This window comes from Apteryx mantelli, chromosome 8 (assembly GCF_036417845.1).
Source record: "Apteryx mantelli isolate bAptMan1 chromosome 8, bAptMan1.hap1, whole genome shotgun sequence".
In the NCBI taxonomy this organism is placed as follows: domain Eukaryota; kingdom Metazoa; phylum Chordata; class Aves; order Apterygiformes; family Apterygidae; genus Apteryx; species Apteryx mantelli.
The window spans coordinates 18,685,436-18,703,463 of record NC_089985.1 but is presented as its reverse complement, the minus strand read 5'-3'; the positions used below and the strand labels follow the sequence as shown (position 1 = coordinate 18,703,463).

The following is an 18,028-nucleotide window of genomic DNA, read 5'->3' as shown; positions in this document are numbered from 1 at the left end:
TGGTTTTGCCTGTGCATGCTTAGGGAACTTATTCTGTCTTTGCAGTTTCCCTCATTGTATCTGTATTTTTACCTTTGCCTTTTAGCATATATATATTTTTTAAATCATTGAAAAAACATCCCAGGATTTTATACGTACAATAATATAATTGAGGGGTTATAAACTGAGGGGATCCTGGTTGCTTTTTAAGGAGAGGATAAAATAAACATTGAGTACATGTGTAATACTTCCCCCCCCTCCAAACCTAGGAAAATATGGCATCCGTATTAAAAGAGGAAAGTGTCATTATAGTAAGCTGTGAATCAACTGTTATCTTCATCAGTAATAGCATTAAAAAAAAAAAGGGAGCAAAGCTCTTCCAATGCTAATGAGAAAATTCGAGGAAACGGAAGTGTGCTCATTACATCTTTCTCATTCTTCCAAAAAAGGCTCAGAAATGTATAAGGCTTTTGGAGCTCTCCGAGGTCCTCTTGCCAAGCAACTATCAGCACCTGATAGCCCTGATACTCATCTCTTTGTCACTTTAATAAAAGAGCCTTCCTGCTGTTCTCCCACAGTGGTTTGGTTCCCTTCTCCCCTGCCTGCCAGCTGAGAAAATGTGAGAAATGTTTAAGTTCTGTTGTTTGCTCTCCAGTTTTGCCAGGATGGAAATATAATTTTGGAAGCAGAAACCTATAACTCACCTGGAACATTATAAATCTGTCTTTGTTAGAGAAGAGTTAAATCCTTTATGTTGAAACACTTCTCACTGTGAATGATTTTGGTAGTTTGTTCATTCTAGCACAGCACCCATGCTAAAGGTTATCCATATTATACCAATTTGCTTTACATTGCCTCAGACCTCCAAAATGTCAACATATCATATATTTTGTAATGCATTGATTCTTGGACAATAACTCTTACTCTTTTTTGTTTCTAAAAGGGTGCTGGTGCCAGAAGAAGAGAATGATTGATGGGAAAAAGACACCAGCCTGTAGACACTCATCCTTTTGCTTCGGATACTGATCTATCAGTGCATCTGGGCATCCCCTGTGAGCTGTGAACACGGAGGATCACTCAGGGTTATCGACAGTGTGGCTGAAGACCCGCAACTTCACGAGCTATTATCTGCTCTTGGACATCTGTTACAAGAAGCCCTGATAGATAAGTTGTAAGACAAAGGACAAGCTCTACATTGCTGTGAAAGGCTGTCATTTGGGGATTGTGTCTTCTACCAAAGTCTTCAACTCAGTAAATCAAACACCATGTACTAAAGCTTCATGTTTGAGTTGGAACCTATTTTACAAAGTATACACATGTACATATATGTATAATCTATAGACTGCACGTACGCCAGTACTGAGTATACTTACGAAGGTGACACAAAAGGATTTAGAGATGTATTTATCAAGATTCCTGTCACTTCACGCCCTCTGGGTTACTGTGTCTTCAGTGATGCAGCATTATCCTTCCGTGTGGGGACATTATGACGTGTGTAAGACTCAGATTTATACAGAAGAAGGAAAAGTATGGGATTACATGGCCTGCCAACCGGAAGCCAGAGACATGATCAAATACGTAAAAGTGACTCTGGATCCCCCAGACATAACATGTGGAGATCCTCCTGAGACCTTCTGTGCAATGGTAAGGCAAGCTTTTCGTTGTGCATAATTGGTGGATATATTTTTGTGAAGATGGCTGCAAAGTGGAAGTTCTTATAGCTCAGGTATAAATATCTAAGAAAAATCTGCATCATATTCCAAACGTGAAAGAGTTCTGCTAAATGAAATGGTAAGCGTTTATTAATGCAGTGCATTAAGCTGGGCAATGAGATGTTCTTCTCATTAGGACCTAGTCTGACTTTGTCTGAATTCAGTGTCTTTTTAGGTCAACTTTTAATGTCTTAAAAGAAAGCAGTATGAAACTCCTACCATGCTAACCCTTAACTGGGGTATGTTTGCCTGGATCACAAAAGACTTCAGTGAGCTGGTTCTGATCAGCTGAAAGGATCCAGGTGTTGTATAATTTAGCATCACTTCCAAAGAGCAGAGTATTGCTAGAAACTCAGGCTGCAGAAGCTTCAAAAGTGGCAGGGGTAGCTGGAGTAGCTGGGCTGGTGGCAGATCATGCTGTAAGAGGTCATTAAAATTAAAAGAAACTTTCAACTTGCAAATAACTTTTTTTCTTCTTACAAAATATGGAAATTCAGTTTCTTTGCCACTGAATATTTATTTCTGGAAAATGCTGAGTGAAAATATAGTATTCCTTGATTGGGGAAATGTGGGTTTGAGATGCAAAACATATATTTGTATCTATTATATGGTACTATTAAAGCATAAGAAATTTACATCACATTAGCTAGATAATTTAGGTTTGAAAAACTGATGAGTTCTGGTAAGTGAGGTTACTGTAATTGAATACAGTCTACAAGATAGTGGTTTGTTTATACAAGAATCATCGTCACTGTGTGACAGAGTCCTCACAGGAAGGAAGTTTGCTTTTAAATGCCTCATGGTATCGTTTTCAACCACTAGTGTTCTGTAAGGAGTTCAGGTCCGGCCACACACACATTTAGGACGTTGTGTGCATGCATGCAGCCGCTTCCCACGTACATTATGGTGATAACCACGTGATAAATTGGAGAGCTACATGAATAAATTACATTCATTGTGAACCTTTGACTGCACCACTTGCTCTCTGCCCACTAATCCATCTCTGCTGACACTGCTTTGACATCCTAAATCTCCGAGCAGCTTCAAGCAGCCACTGTTTAAAAATAAATAAATGTAACATGCCTGGCATAATATGTTTTTTTTCTTTATCTTAGTGTATTTTCTCTGTCAAAATTGTAATATATGTGGTTCAGCCCTAGACCAGTGACAGGGTGATGTTTAATAACTCTTGTCATGCAGCAAATAAAAAGTTGTATGTATCATTTTAGTGCAGTCCACAGCCCAACAAACTTGTTTCTTCTTTTTATTGCAGATAGACATTGCAGCATTTCCTATTTTAAGTAATTTCTAAAGTTTCTAAGTGCATTGGCTATCAGCCTACTTTCGAGTTAGAACAAAGATGGTAGATTTAATCAAAATATCTTTTCTTTTTAAGTATTAAAAATGTTGCTGAAATGTTGCCGAACTCTTACTGTAAACATTTGACCTAGCAGGATCCTTGATGCTGTGATAGATTATGAAAGTTTGCTCAGGAATCATCTGAGGTGACAAATGCAACTTACTTCCACTTCAAACCCTTGCAATACCAAAGGCCAACAGAAACCTAGCAGGAAAGACAGGAAAAGGGGAAGAACAAGAGAGCACACGATGAAATAGTGTATTTAATGGTGTGAGTTTAGGATGACTGACTCCTACAATCTCATAAATGGCTATATTTACTTTCAGTATGGATATATGTTGTACAAATACACTATAGTCACATATGCATTGGTAATGGCTTGACTGACTTGAAACATTAGGAAAATTACAGAAATATTTGCAGTTCCTGAGGTATTGTACAGCACCAGAGCTTTAAAGTATCTATATGTTACAGTGCCCTGCAGGATATTTTTATTCAGACTTTTTTTCCTTCAACTTTCATGTCTTTGAAAAGGAAAATTTCAGCATGAAGAGGAAATCTACAGCCCCCCCACCCTGTTCCTAAGAATGCTTCATGTCCAGCTATACTTTATGTACACATAGAAATTACACATGCACATTTCATTCAAAATGAGGCTTACACATATTGGTAGGGCTGAGCCTTTGGCATTTCCCAGTGAGATCTTTTATTTTTGCGTTCATTTTTAGTTTTGGAAAATGAGTTAAGGGAATCACACTGTCAGTACTTGCAGGAGGTAGACAGTAGAAAAGAATGCATTCCTATTGGGCATGTTCTTGCACTTAAAAAATCCTGAATTTGATATGGCAGAGACTCGAGGGTTTCTTTTTGGCACAGTGAAGCACAAAACAGACTTAAAAATGTTTGTTTTTATTATTATGAATATTGGGTATTAACATACTAAGCTTGTGTATTAGTTTTCAGATTGTTATTCAGATCAGCTTAATGCTTAACTGCCTTCTGTTAATTCCTTGGAAGAAATCTGGGTCCTTTCAACTATTCTAAGAAAAAACAACTGTACCAAAAAACAAGCCTACTTCTGTAGGAGGAGGAGGTTTAATCAATTTTCTGTTTTGTCTCTGTATCAGTTCCCCAATCAGCCTTAGTAATTCTCTGTTCACCGTAGTACCTTGCTGCGCACAGTCTGTGCATTGAGTCTGTGTCAGTTATCAGCCTGGTGCAGATCATGCCCCTGCAACACACCCAGGCTGCCAGATGCACCCAGGTCCTATTGAGAGATTATAGTAAAACCTAACGAAAAGTCGTCTGTGACATGGGACATGATAATAGTCTTCAATAAAATACTGTCCTTCAGGAGAAGAAATAATGCCTTCTCTGGGTCAGCAGAGGAGAGGATGAGAAGTAAGGGGTGTGTGTTGCAGTGGGGAAGGTGAGGTGCTGGGACTACGTGTCCATGCTCAGGGCTGTGCTGTGCTGGAGCGGGTCCCCGGCAGGGACCTGCTCCCACTGAGCCGCCCACGTGGCAGGGAAACTGCTGCAAGGACTCACGGAGCTATGGCACATGGAGAGCAGGAGAGCGGGAGGTTATGGTAAAATTAGCCTCCTACATAGTTCAACGTATTCCCTGTGTGATTAAATGTTCTTACGATTCCATTTTGGTATTTTGCTCCATGAGCTTGTGTAGTTGAGAGATCCAAATAACAAGGTTTTGCGCATGCAGATTTGTTACAAAATGCAAACGCAGGCCTCTGAATATGGCACGTGGCAACTCCTCATTCATAAGTACCTGTGGGTAATCCCTGCAGGCCAGCATTCATGGGGATTTTGGGGAGCAGGTGACAGGAAAGCTATCCCACAATTGCTTTTATGCAATCTAGTTGGAGGATAACGTCCTAGTTAATAGTGACATTCAGTATTGATAACTCTTGAGATTATTCTGAAATCTCAAACCCCGGGAGTCCTATGATTATGCAAGATTCTCAGCTTTTATTTAAAACATCATCTTTATTTTCTTAGTTCTGGTTGCAGAGAAAAGTTTGAAAATGAAAAGCTCAAACAGCAGAAGCTGAATAAATAGCCCCCCTCCCCAAGTCATTATTTGTTTAAAATCTCATCATTTTTAAGTCAGGATTTCTAGGGCTTGGGAAAGGATCTTGCTTGAAAGGAGAGATGCGATAAAAAAATCATATAATCATATAATATGAACAAATGAATTGCTTAGAGTGGTTACAGCTCCCACTTTCAGGCCATGGAGGTACCTGTGTCTGTAAGCAGTGCATGGCAGCCCCCGTCCCCGCAGGTCACGCTGCCCACGCGCCTAGCAGGAGCTGTAGCTGAGTGGGCTGGTGCCCGCTCTCATCCCTGCGTGCTTTAAGACAATTTGGGGGTACTCAGTGAGGCGCTCAGTGGTGGCAGAGGGGCACAGTTGCTTGCTGTACCCTTCCTTTGCCCAAATTTGTGTGCACGTTGTGAGTGAGCATGCTGAGCTGATGGTCACTGTGCTGCTACAGTTCATGGGTCTCGAGCTTTTGGTGGCAATAGCAGTGTGTCTGGTACCTTACACTGGCACTTAGTTGGCTTGGGAGAAAAGGGAGAGGGACAGGGAAGGAGAAACAGAAAAAGGAAAGGGAAAGTAGCTACTTCACTTTTTCAGAATTAATTTTGCAGAGATATTGTAAGCAACATTTTAAATACCCGAATGGGCTAGTTCTTGTGGCCTGCAGCTTTTCAGTTTACAAACAAATCTGCTTTGAATCTCCCTGTGAGAAATACCTAACAGGTGGTAAAAATCTTTTACTTTGTTATTTGCAAGCACTTGTTAAAATTTTTACAAAAATTCTTGCAATTTAATTCTTCGTGACTGTCACCATCTTTTGCCCCACAAAAATATCTTATAGCTTGCTTTTGATTTTTCAGGTTTTAAAAAGTTGGTGGACTGTGCCCCCCAGTATGACTGTCAGACTGCCCCGGCAGAGCTGGAGATCACCGTTTTGTGATTAGAAGCAGGAATGAGAACCATAAACCAAACTTAAAGTCCCCTTGTGAGCCCCCTGCGCCACCGCTGCCCTCCTGCACTGGTTGTCTCAGACCACGTCTCCCCAGAATGCTTGGAGGGGCCTGGGACAGCCGCGCTGCTTTCAAACCGACCCCCACAGCAGGCAGCCGTGGGCTGCCTCTCACAAGACTGATTAATTTGCTAAGATCTAGCCTTTATCACTACTTTTGCATTCAAACATTACCCGATATTAATATTTAAATTCACCGCAAACTCTCAGCCAGGAGACTCCTAGTGGCTATTGCTGTAATTTGCAAACTGGAGCTGGATTTATGCTGTGTTTACAGCTGAAATGGCCGCACATAAATATGATTTTCTGCCCATGTTTAGGCAAACCTAGCTATCATAACACAATCCAACATCCCTGTGGCGTAAAAATGATAAAATTATCTGCAATTATCTGCTGCCTGCAGCTAATTTTCTTCATAGGTTGAACAGAAGCTTGAAGAGAAGCCTACAGACAGAAGTCATGTGCAGTTATACAATTTATAGAGAAGTGCTGACAGCAGTAGAAATTTGAGCCCTTGAGTGCTACTCTGTATTTCATAGCCAATCAAAACTAAATTAAGAAACAAAGATTATTAAAAAGTCTTCTGTGCATGTAATTCTGGCATAATATTATGAGGTGGACATTAAATGTTTCCCTCTGAGACTTTCAGCATCATTAATATAGCATTCCTTTAATTACAAGTAGGCTTATTTTCCCTTTTTTAAGGAATATACTCTGCAGTGTAGTTAGTGATACCATTATTATGTTTACTGAAATAATTAAAAGAACAGATATTCTTTGAAGTAACTTATAAATCAAAATGTGAAATAAAAATGTATTTTCCTTTGGAAACATTCTAGCATGCATGCGTGCTTGGGTGAGACATTTTAAAAGTGTTGAATGATCCTATTAAAAGATACTGAAAAGAAGCAGCTTTTTCTTTTGTTGGCTAAATATGGACATGCAGTTCTTAATTTTAGTTCAATCTGTGCAGTCTTAAGTAGCATGGGGTAGAACGGAAACATGGAGTTGAAGGTGAGCTTATTACTGCCTAGTTTAATATAGATTTTCACAGATGTTCCTTTTAAGACAATGTACACACCTGAAAGTTTTTACCGTCTTTATATACAATACCTGGATTCATCTACTTTGTATTCTTTTGAGGACATTTAATTAATAGAAATGTCCCTTCATTGATGTTGAAAAAGAACCTTATCTTTCAGAGAACAAAGTTTTTATTTTGGCATTTCCTCTAAAGTTAGGGGATATTTCATTTCATGTTTAGTATGACAAGACCCAGAGGTACCCGACAGACTCCCCATTCCTTTCCCCTCTGCCCTGCGTAGGGCAGGAACCGCTCTGGCCTCCTGCTCTCGCCAAAGCACCACCTCACTCCTTACGGTCCTGTCTCAGACCCAAACGTCTGGGAGGGACAAGAGGGAAGCAAGGCTGCCATCCCGCTATTCCTTCCCTCCCTGCTTTCCTCTCTCCTTCCTTCCATAGCCTTTCATCAGCTAGGCCCAAAGAGGACAGCCCACCTGTGCCTTTCGTAACAGCATCTTTGGAGAAGTGTCAAAGCTGTTTTGTTCCTCAGACCTCTTAGGAAAGGAGCTCCTAGTTTCCCAAAAGAGAAAAAAAGATATACTTAATGGCAGCAGAAAAATATTGTCTTGCTAGAATCTAAGAGTTAATACTTTTTTCAGAAATCAAAATGAAGGATTGCAGGAAAACCAGATTTGCATTTTATTCATTATCACACATCAAGATTGCCTAGTAAATCATCAACAAAACTCTGTCCAGTTGCTTTTTTCTCCTCAGTTACACTTTGGAAACGTGTTTTCAAACCTTAAGCTAAGCAAAAGCATGCCTGCAAAGTACTTAAGATGTTAAAAATATTTGTGGGGAAAACAAGGTTTCTGAACAAACTTAACAGGGTTCTGTTTATTTTCAGTTGCAAGGTTTTAAGGCGCATATCGCAACAAGGTAAAAGTGCAAAGATTCTTATCATTTTAACAAGATACATATTTTATAAATATAGCTTATAGAAACTGCTTAACTATTGCCTTTAATGCTGTCTTTATTCCATTTTATATTTTCCCTCATATTTTTTCATTTTCTCCTCCCTTCATTTCTCAAGTTAGCTGGAAATATTAGGCATTTGTAGTCAACATAACAGTCGATTAATGATTATCGTAATAATACTTGATCTTAGGAAGCAAGAGATTTTAATAGGTCATGTAAAATTTCACCAGTTATAGAAATTATTTCACATCTCTATCACCTGGTAACACCTAACATTTAAAGGAAACACAGCTGTGAGCACATAGTTTTTACTTGATGTTTATTGATGACCATGGCAAGACCAACACTTTTTCTCCCCCCCCTTTTTAACTTACTGCAGAGAATTTGTTTCTTAAATACTTTGTGTCTGTCTATGCAAAATTTCAAACAAGTAATTCCTGGACAGTCAGTATGAAGCAGAGACTGGTGCCAGTCACTAAATGGTTAAAACTCTTAGGAAGTGTGGCAGGTAATAGCATTTAAGTCCTGCCAGCTGGCACAGAGTTGCCTTCCTGCAATCAGCTCAACCCTCTGCTGTCGGGGGCGGTTTTGGCGCTGCGGACGAGGTTCTCGCAACCACGCGAGCAGCTCCCTCCTTGCGGCCCAGCACGGCAGGATGCCAAAATGCAGGGCTGGTCACACTGCACTCTGCCACCCCATCCCCAGACCGCAAAGCCGGGCTGCTGCAGTTCTGCAAACAATTATTGTGATTTTCGAAAGAAATAAAGCATGTCCGCGGTAGTACAGACACCATGCCATTCCCAGGGGATTGAGAACAGCATGCTCTCAGTGCAGCTGTGTCAGAAACATCCCCTCAGCAGGCACCTTTACTGTCACCTTCGGCAATAAAACAGTAATACTTTGTAAATAAAATCCTTACTAGCCATGTACTGCAATTGTTGCCTCTGCTGAGGAGACAGAGGCGATCTTGAGCCCATAGCTCAGGAGCCTAAGCTTTAGGGAGACCCTCATAATGAGGTTTGCTAATATAGTGTAAGTATAGTGCAGTAAAGCAGCACCCCGACAAGTGCTCATTGTCCCCAGCGCCTTGCCCCAGGTAGGACATTGCATGATGTGCTACCATCCCATGCTAGGCTGCAGTAGGTGACCCCGCTTGCAGTGTGCCAGAAACCTTGTACGGCAGGGTTTCGGATGCGGGCCTGCTTTCAGCACCATCACCTGTGCTTTTAGCGTAATCCTGCCATGGCGTCTCTCCATAGGAGCCGGGCTGTGGGAGCAAGGCCCAGATGGGAGGTTTTGGGAAGGTTTCTCCCTTGCGGCACAGGTGAGGCAAGCAGGCAGCTCGCTTTCTCACGTCTCCGCCACGTACCTGGTGCCCTGCAGTCCCCCGCGAGCTGCCGAAGCATCAGGCTTTCTGGGCTGCTGCCTCATTTTGAGGACAGTGTACCATCAGTGTGATATTATATTTCCTCCTGCTATGATGGACAAGTGCAAATTTTGGATTTATTTGGCAGGACTCAATATAGCTAGTTTTATGTTGTCTGGATTTGTCCAAATTATCTGGACAAACATATTTTTCTTTCTTCATTAAGTACCTGTATGTCTGTAAACCCCAGAGTTTCACACTCCCTTCTTTCATGGCTTGTACTTTATAACAGCTAAGAATCACTGGAAACCAAATGCAAGTTCCTGAGGCACTTCCATATACTAAAATTTGCATTTGTAAGCAGCTGAGTTGAAACAATGCCAGCCAAACTCAGTTGAGAGTTGTGTAAACCCCGTCTATTGTCAAGAAAATCATTCTTGTTAGTATGCTCACCTGTCTTCCTTTAAGGAGACTTAAGTCGATTTCCCAATAATGTTTTTAACATTTACATTTTTATGTTATTTATAAAGCAACTAGTCCAATATATAGCCCAAGTTCCCCCTTGCAAACACTTAGGCACACAGTATTCTGTCAGAGCATTCAAGAAAAAAAAAAATACAGACAATAAGAGCTATCTTATTCCTTCTACTTTATCCCATAGAGCAAAGATGGAGAAATACAAACAAGCATTAGCAGTCCCTGTTGACAGAGTATGAAAATTACCCATCTCTTTATGCAAGGAAGAAAACCTGTAATTTGTTTTGATCCACAGAGTTTAGAAAGTGCTGAATTTGGAGGAGTTACTACATTTTAGTATGAGTACCAACTGCTGCTTTTTTTAAGCAATACTAATACTGTTCTACCAAAGCTGAAATTTCTGTTGTTTAAAAAAAAAAAAAAAAGTACCTATACTTTCAGGCATCTTAAGAGTAGCTAAAAACAGGTAATGGATCTATTAAACCAAATGTTTCCTGCCTTTGTTCAGAACCTGTAAATACTGGCTGGACCCTGAAAAGTTGAAAACAATCCTAAATACTATTAAGATCATTGACTGATGAGGCAAAAGTGCCTTTGTACATTAGAATGTTAATCTCACTAAACGAGAGATAGAGAGTAGTTCTGTACCTGATTTACTTGTACCTGTGGAAGTTTATATTTCCACAGGTCATTTGCAGCAACATAGCCTTGATATAGAAATACAAATGTAGTTAGGGACATGAAAATCCTTGGCACTGGGCAGGCTTGTCAATGCGCATAAATGCTTTCACATAGCCTTGATGTTTGCTACATCTTATTTTCTGTAAAGTGGTTTTATTTCTCATCCTCTAATTCTTTAGGCAGATTGTTGATACAGAATTTAGAAATTAAAAAGAGAGGAAAAGAAAGAAAAGGATGCAAATGAATTATATTTATTACAAGCAAGAAATTGTACTATACCAGAGATATTTTAAGGCAAGCTTCAGCCCAGAGAGCATTTTTATAGCTAAGTACTTGTAAAACCTTTAAAAGAGGACACCATTATGAGAGGAGCATTTTCTTACATATACATACTGTGTCTTTTCAGCATCCTGGTGCATTTCAGATTTTTATCTGTAAAACTGTCAGGAGACATCATTTTAACTCATCAATTTGATTTTTACCATCTACACCTGCTCATGAGGCTCTTTCCTCCAGTGAAAACTAGAAACAGAGCTGCTTGTGGGTGACATTTACAAATGACTGAAGAAAAAAAAAAAAGAATAGCAAACAACTACAAAAAAGCTCTCATCTTTTAAAAACAACCATGTGCACAGCTATAGAAAAAAGAACAGAATGTAATTTTCTATCTGCTAAAACAATTCTTTCTACATGTTCTATTTTCTCCATCTATTTTTATCTCAGCCTTGCAGACTCTGGCATGCCTCTTGGCTTCCTTGACCATATGGATCTGCCAAGTGGTAAGAATACTGCAGGGATAGCCTGCAGAAATATCCTAGCAAGGTGTCTCTCTTGCAAGAGTTTGCGCAAACTTCCAGAAACATTAACTAATGGGCTTAAGGGGTCCATAGATCTTTGGCTTTCCTCACTAAAATTTTGAGGTAAATTTTTGCCACCAGTTTACGCTTTTATTCCCCTTTTTTCTGAAACAGAAGTGAGAGAAGCTTTCAAAAATAATTTAAGAACACAAGCTTTTTGTTATCTGAAGCACTGGCTTTGGTTCTTTTTAAAAATATATCCTTCAATAACTGAAAAACAGAGGTGAATCACAATGTACATTTCATGGTTAAGAATCAATGTTTGACTTTTTATAAGCAGGTCTTAAACTGTGATCTCCCACTGAAATTAATGTGCTCTGTTTAAGTCAGCAGAAGGACTCCCACTGAAAGCAATGGATCATGCCCAAATATTGCTTCCTTAGTAATGTGATTAAGCCCCCTCTACCAGTTTGAAACTCACTACTGGAAACTTGAAAAATGTCTTAGGTAAAAGCAAAAGTAGCAGTATGCCTTTATCTTTTTATCTGTTTCTTGTCAGAAGCAATTTCACCAAAATTCATTTATTTCCCACCTTTTCATTTATAAAACGTCTTTACTCATAATATTAGTGTTTGGCTTTGGACTGCTGCACCCTTCTGAGCTTCAAAGCAAGGCTGAGTGTCTCTAGTGACAGGACAGGATTTGGTTAATACGTTTGGTTCTTGGGTACACTTTCAGGAATTTTCTGAGCAAGAATGCTCAGAAAGCATATATTAGACCTTCTAACTGGAAAGTGCTTTGTCATACATACCAGAGTTTGCATAGTAAAATATATTATTTTAGCTTTATATGTGACATGGCTTGTTTGTAAATAATTTAAAAGGACAGGAGGAGCTATTATTGAATAATATTCCTATATTTCTCCATAACTGCACCATCACCAACTGTAGCACTCTAAAGTAGCTAAGTGTCGTTTATGAACCCCATGTTTTATAGGTTTAAAAATAAGTCTTAGAACAAGAGTACATAGTTTCCTTTTTTGTTAATTAAAAAAACACCTTTTTTAGCATTTTGTGGACTTCTAATCAATAATGTAGCGTATGCCCTTTTTAACACTAAACAACGGACAAATGGTTGATGTTTGAAAATCTCAGGATTTTGAAACTTTCACCCTTTTTTTTTTTTTTTTTTTTTTGGAAAACGTATACACATGTTTGTTTCTCCTCCTTCTGCTAGTTTTGGAACAGGATGCCCTTTCTTTGGCAAAGAGGAAATAGAAACTTCCAAGCTCTGTGTGAGATGGTTCCCGTGGTGCCAGCTGGGCACTCAGACCTGTATTGGCTGAGCCGGCACCACTTCTGTTTTGCTGGAGTGCAGATATATTGCCAGCCCAGCTCCCTCAAGGTAGTGTAAAGGTGTGTAAACGCACTGAGCTGAGGTGGGGACGGCAGCACACCCATGCTGCTGGTCCACTGCGTGCGCAGCGAGGTTGTCCCGATGGGACACTGCCTGCCGGAGGGCCAGTCCCTCTCCCTCTGGCCCTGCTGAAACAGAGGCACTTGAAAATGATGGAGATTGAAGAAAAGGCAGACTAAGGAAAGAAATGTCGAGTTGCTTCAAAGAACACAAGGCTCTTCCCAGTGCCAGTGTGGCTGGATCCATCATGCAGTACAGGCTCTGGAGCTCGAGGAGAAGCCAGAACTAACGGATTTTTATTTTTACTTATGCTTCTGCTACTCCTTTGGTGCAATATTCTTTTGTAAAATGGTAAGGATCCATACAAATCTCAGCTGTGGACCTTAGACAGATACAGGTGCTCTTTTTGAAGTCTTAAGATTAAAGACTTCAGCAATAGGATAGAAGCATGCACTGAAACATTAATTGTTTTATGAGAACTCCCTTATAGTGCTGCTTTTCCTAGATGCAAGCTCCAAGAAAGTAAATATATTGCAAGAATACAGAGGAAGCTGACACAGCCTTTTAATAGGCAGCATTTGACTCTTCTGATCAATAACAATCTGACTAAGAATTTGGAGTAAATGTCATTCTGGTGATTGTATCTTGTCAAGTACCCAGTAATAGATGGGTTTGGAATGATAAAATTTTTGTATAATATCAAAAACAAAATTCAGGCAAAGGTAGGACCACACTGGATTTAACCTCAGCCTCAGACAGGTTTTTCAGTTCCCATCCTTAAGGTCAGTGAGGCTATGCTAGCTAACACTGTTGTCAGCATCTGCTTCTCCTGACAGGCCAGTTCCTTCCAGTTCCCCGAAAGAAGACTTACCAGAGCTGAATAACAGCAATTAATTGTTGTCACAAAGATGAACAGCACCTGTGATGACCTATTCAACATGTTTTCTATGGCACCGCCTTACATGAGCTTCTATAAACTACCATCACATAAACCACAGTCACAGTTTCTATTTTCTGATGTCATCCTAGTCCGTGTCCAAGGACTGAACAGGCCTTAGAAAGTAGAGTTGTGGCATTACAAGGGCAATATCAAGCAGTCTTTTGCTGTCACTGGCTTTACTTTGGGTTAGTAATTGGTTTGTTTATAATTATGAACCATATAAAACTTACAGGCAGAACACATTTACTGTTACAATGATGAAATAATTAATGAAATAAATTGGAAACACCTTTGGAATTCAGAAAAGACTGCTCTTAACCAGTGATCGGATCCACAGCATTTTACCGAGAAATGTGTCAATATCTGCCATGCAACAGTAGTGAAGGACTAGTACCAAAGAGCAGGGCAATAAACCTGTTCCCTTGAACTTGTAATAGCTGTCTGCAAGATAACGTCGATCCTTCTGGCAGATCCTGCCCTTTAATGTTACACACGCTCCAAGGAACATAGGGGACCTGTCCAGACACTGCTCCTGTGGGTACTGCAGCTCCTGAGCAGCCTGTCCTGCTGCGGAGACTGTAGCAATGTTGTGTCTCAGAGCAGGAGGACAGAGATCCCTCATATTTCTCTGCAGATATTCAAGGATTTGTGGACAAATATTCTAGTTTGCAGGAGAAACCAGCTTTTCCCGTGTAAGAAATACTTGAGAGATTCCAACAGTATTGTCTTATGGACTTTGTTAGAAGACACCGTCTTGCCCATAAATACATAAGGAAGGAAATTTACAACTGAGCCTATGCTACTTCTGTACCTGAGAATATTAATCTCTGCTTACACCATATACTTCATAGGTCTCCACCTACCAGGTGATTAGGTGCAGTTATTGTTGTTTTTAATCATCACTTATAGTTTTCTGACCTAATTTTCATGATACCTTATGCAGAAGAACAATACAGAAAGTAAACACATAACACAATATGAGAAAACACTTTACAAGTACAGTGCCTTTGCTAACAAGAAACAAGAGTCCTTTTCTACAGCATCTCTGGCTCAACATCTTATCCTACGCTCAGGGAACCTCACAGGCATTAAGCAAGATCTGCAGCCACAGGAAAGAGCTATTTTCCAATTCGCTTTGATTTTTTCTTAAAAGAACATTTTTAGCTTTTCTCCTCTCAATTTGAGCCAAGCTCCAGCATTCTTTTTTAATTTTGTGTTTTTGTTAATTGTATATGTAAAGGCCACAAAACTAAAGCTGTAAAAAAAGCCTAATTTTAAACCTGCAGTGGATTTATGAAATGATACTCACTTCCTTGAGTTTGCGAAAATAACATATACCACTAATAATCTCTTGGAACTGATTTAACGCCATATTCTTCTAGAGTGCTAGAAAGAAGCCAAGGACTTGTAACAATCTGTCATTTGTAGTGACATTTTTATTACTCTTTCAGAAATGCTGGGCTTTAATTGTCTCCCTGCTTCAAATCAACTGCTTAGTTTGCTTTAGCAGTAGTTTTTTCCTCTATAGTTATCATTGTCCTTGCTATTGGAAACCTAAACTCTCTATATATTCCTGGCATCATAACCACTAGCAGGAGCAGAACCAGAGAACCTATCTATGTCCATTTAATTTAAGAGAGTGAAAATGCTATATTGATTACGAGTCACATTTTTATGCAGTTCACACCAAATTCTCAGTTAACCTATATCCCAAGCAATCCCTCCTTGATTCAGTAGGATTGAACTGAGTGGAAATCCATCCCAAAAAAATATATATATATATTTTTCTGCGCTATTACAAAGTTTGCAACAAGCTGTCCAATAGAGAAATGGCTTTGCTTTCAACTATTAAAAAGAAACTGTAAGCTCTCAATTTAGTAACAGTGTTGCTAGTGCTGTAGCATCTTCTCTAGTGTGCATCCAACTGATGAACTGAAGTGCAACTATAAATAGCAGTGATGTCTTTGTCAGCTTGTGATAAAAGGGTTTCTTTTTCACAGTTCCTGAAAGGACATATAGTAAAACATCTTTAATCTCATTTTTGCTTTGTACATAGATCTATCTATTTTATGGGTTACTGAATCAAACACTGATCTGTCGCCAGTCGGTTCACAGACCAGATCAGTGAACAAAAGGAGCACAGCCCTGCAGTTATATCCAGTGTGATTCAAGCCCCCAAGTTGAATGGTTGCATTATCTCTTAAGCTCTCAGCGCTATGGTTCAGGACTTTGCAGTGATCTTGACCTCCCAGGTGAGCAGCTGGATTTTTTCCCCCCAGATGAGCTTTTTCAATCATTGCATTCCAGGGAGCATGCAATAGTTACAGAAAAGGTCTTCCCCAGTTTTCTACCCGCAATGTTAGGCGGCAGCAGTTATAGCAGGCAGCACATACACGCAGAGCAGTTACAACAGCAGGTGCCAGCATGCAGTTGTCCCCTGCCACCCAAACCGAGAGCCTCAAGAGCTGCGTGCCGAGACCTGCCATTCCTGCAGCTCCCTGCGTGGCCAGGGCTCCCCTGCGCTGCGGACCAGGGCCCCTCCGCCGCCGCTCGCTATTTGGTAACTAGGAAGATGTCTGGGAAGTGAACAACTTCGTTAGATTGGGTCTGCCTGTTCTGTACTTTGAGAGAATACCTGTCAAAAAAAGCGTCAAGTTTCACAAATCCCCAGTTTTGGAATCTGATATAATGACAAAGAGCAGGGACTTGACAACGTGGCTGTGACAGTGTGACTAGTCTGCATGCTAAGATTTTTTTTAGTGGAACAGATGAAATCTGTGCTGGATTCTGAAACAAGAATTTATTCAGGCAAAATAATGGCTGAAAAAAGGAGTTAAAGTTAATTTTCAGGGCTTGTATGCCTTCAGGTTTGTTTGCCTGAATATACTTATGGAAGGTAATATTAGATGCTAAGAGAAAGTTACGGCAAAGCTTGTGACTAATGGATAAGATGCAGTGTGCGCTGTGATGCTGCTAGAAAAAACGCTGATGCAGTTAACTTGTATCAAAGATATAAAATAGCACCAACATTTCTGCAAAAAAAATGAAAGATTTTATAAAGTTTTTCAGATACCGCCTTGGTAGCATTTTGGAGGATGTCTCTAACTAATAGCCACACAAATAATCGCAGATTACAGTGTCATACAACTCCACTTACTAGGTGAAGGAAAAATAGCAACATTTTCATTTTAATGAGATGTCAACTCTCTCCTTCTCTGTACCATGCATCTTAATGTACCTTGCTGTCTACACTGACTTGGGGCTCCAAGGCTTTGTCATTTCTTGGCAATTCCTTTCTCTAATTTCTTCTGACACATGGTGTTTAAATCCACAAGAAATGTGAGGTGAGGCAGAGAGGATTCCTGCAGCCTGCTGCGCCATAAGAGGAGCGCTCATTTGCATTATTCATTAGATAAAGGCTCTGATTTGCATCTCATTTTGGTCTTCTCCATTTCCAGGCAGAGGATGTAGAGAATTCTCAGGACTGCTAAATTTTTATGATATTAATAGTGTTCATTTGGGAATAAGCCTCCATTGTCTGCTCCCCTGTATTTTGTCCCACACTCAAATACCTACAAAAATGACATTCTCTTTTCTTTTATAGCAAATGGTAGATATTTACCACACAGTAAAGATTTAATTTGTTTATTATTACAATTTTAAAAGTATTTTTATGTAAGGCATAATTCTGTGTTTGGTCATTATTTGTAATTATATTGTTACGATCTGTTTTCTGTTTTTCTAAGGTTATGGTTTAAATGCAAAAGCTACAAGGGTTGTGTGTAGTCTGACAGTATCTAAAATATTTTTAACTTTTCAGGATTCTGAAACAGTAGACTTAAGAATTGCAAAATTCTTAAGAATGTTAAGACTTCTATTAAATAACATGGCTGCTGAGAAAAGTAAGAAATAGAAAAAGCCTGGAAAACTTTCAGCCCCCCTTTTTTTTTTTTTATAAGCCTTATTAACTAATTTACATTATGCTTAGCATTAATATTTTATTCAGAAAGGCATATTGCAAAAAGGAGGTGATATCACTGTTCTGTCCACAGTGCATTATGTGATTTTTTTTATTTTTTTTAAAGCACTGTTGAGTTCCCGGGGAAATCAGGAATTAAAAAAAAACAAAAAAAAAAAACACATACACAAACAGGTGTCATTATTTGGTATGTGCATATTGAAAAAAATATACACTGCTAAACCACTTAGGCAATGCTGCTCAGATACTATTCCC

General features: G+C 39.5%; 1 protein-coding gene across 3 annotated transcripts in view; it reads left to right on the top strand.

Moving 5' to 3' along the window:
* The window catches only part of NTNG1 (netrin G1), a 161,860-nt gene that overhangs the window by 5,305 nt on the left and 138,527 nt on the right, over window positions 1-18,028 (top strand). For all 3 annotated transcript variants that reach the window (XM_067300824.1, XM_067300823.1, XM_013961034.2), the window contains exon 2: window positions 923-1,623. In XM_067300824.1, coding sequence (XP_067156925.1) covers window positions 1,378-1,623 — 246 coding nt within the window. In that variant the 5' untranslated portion in view covers window positions 923-1,377. The remainder of the gene's footprint in view (window positions 1-922; window positions 1,624-18,028) is intronic.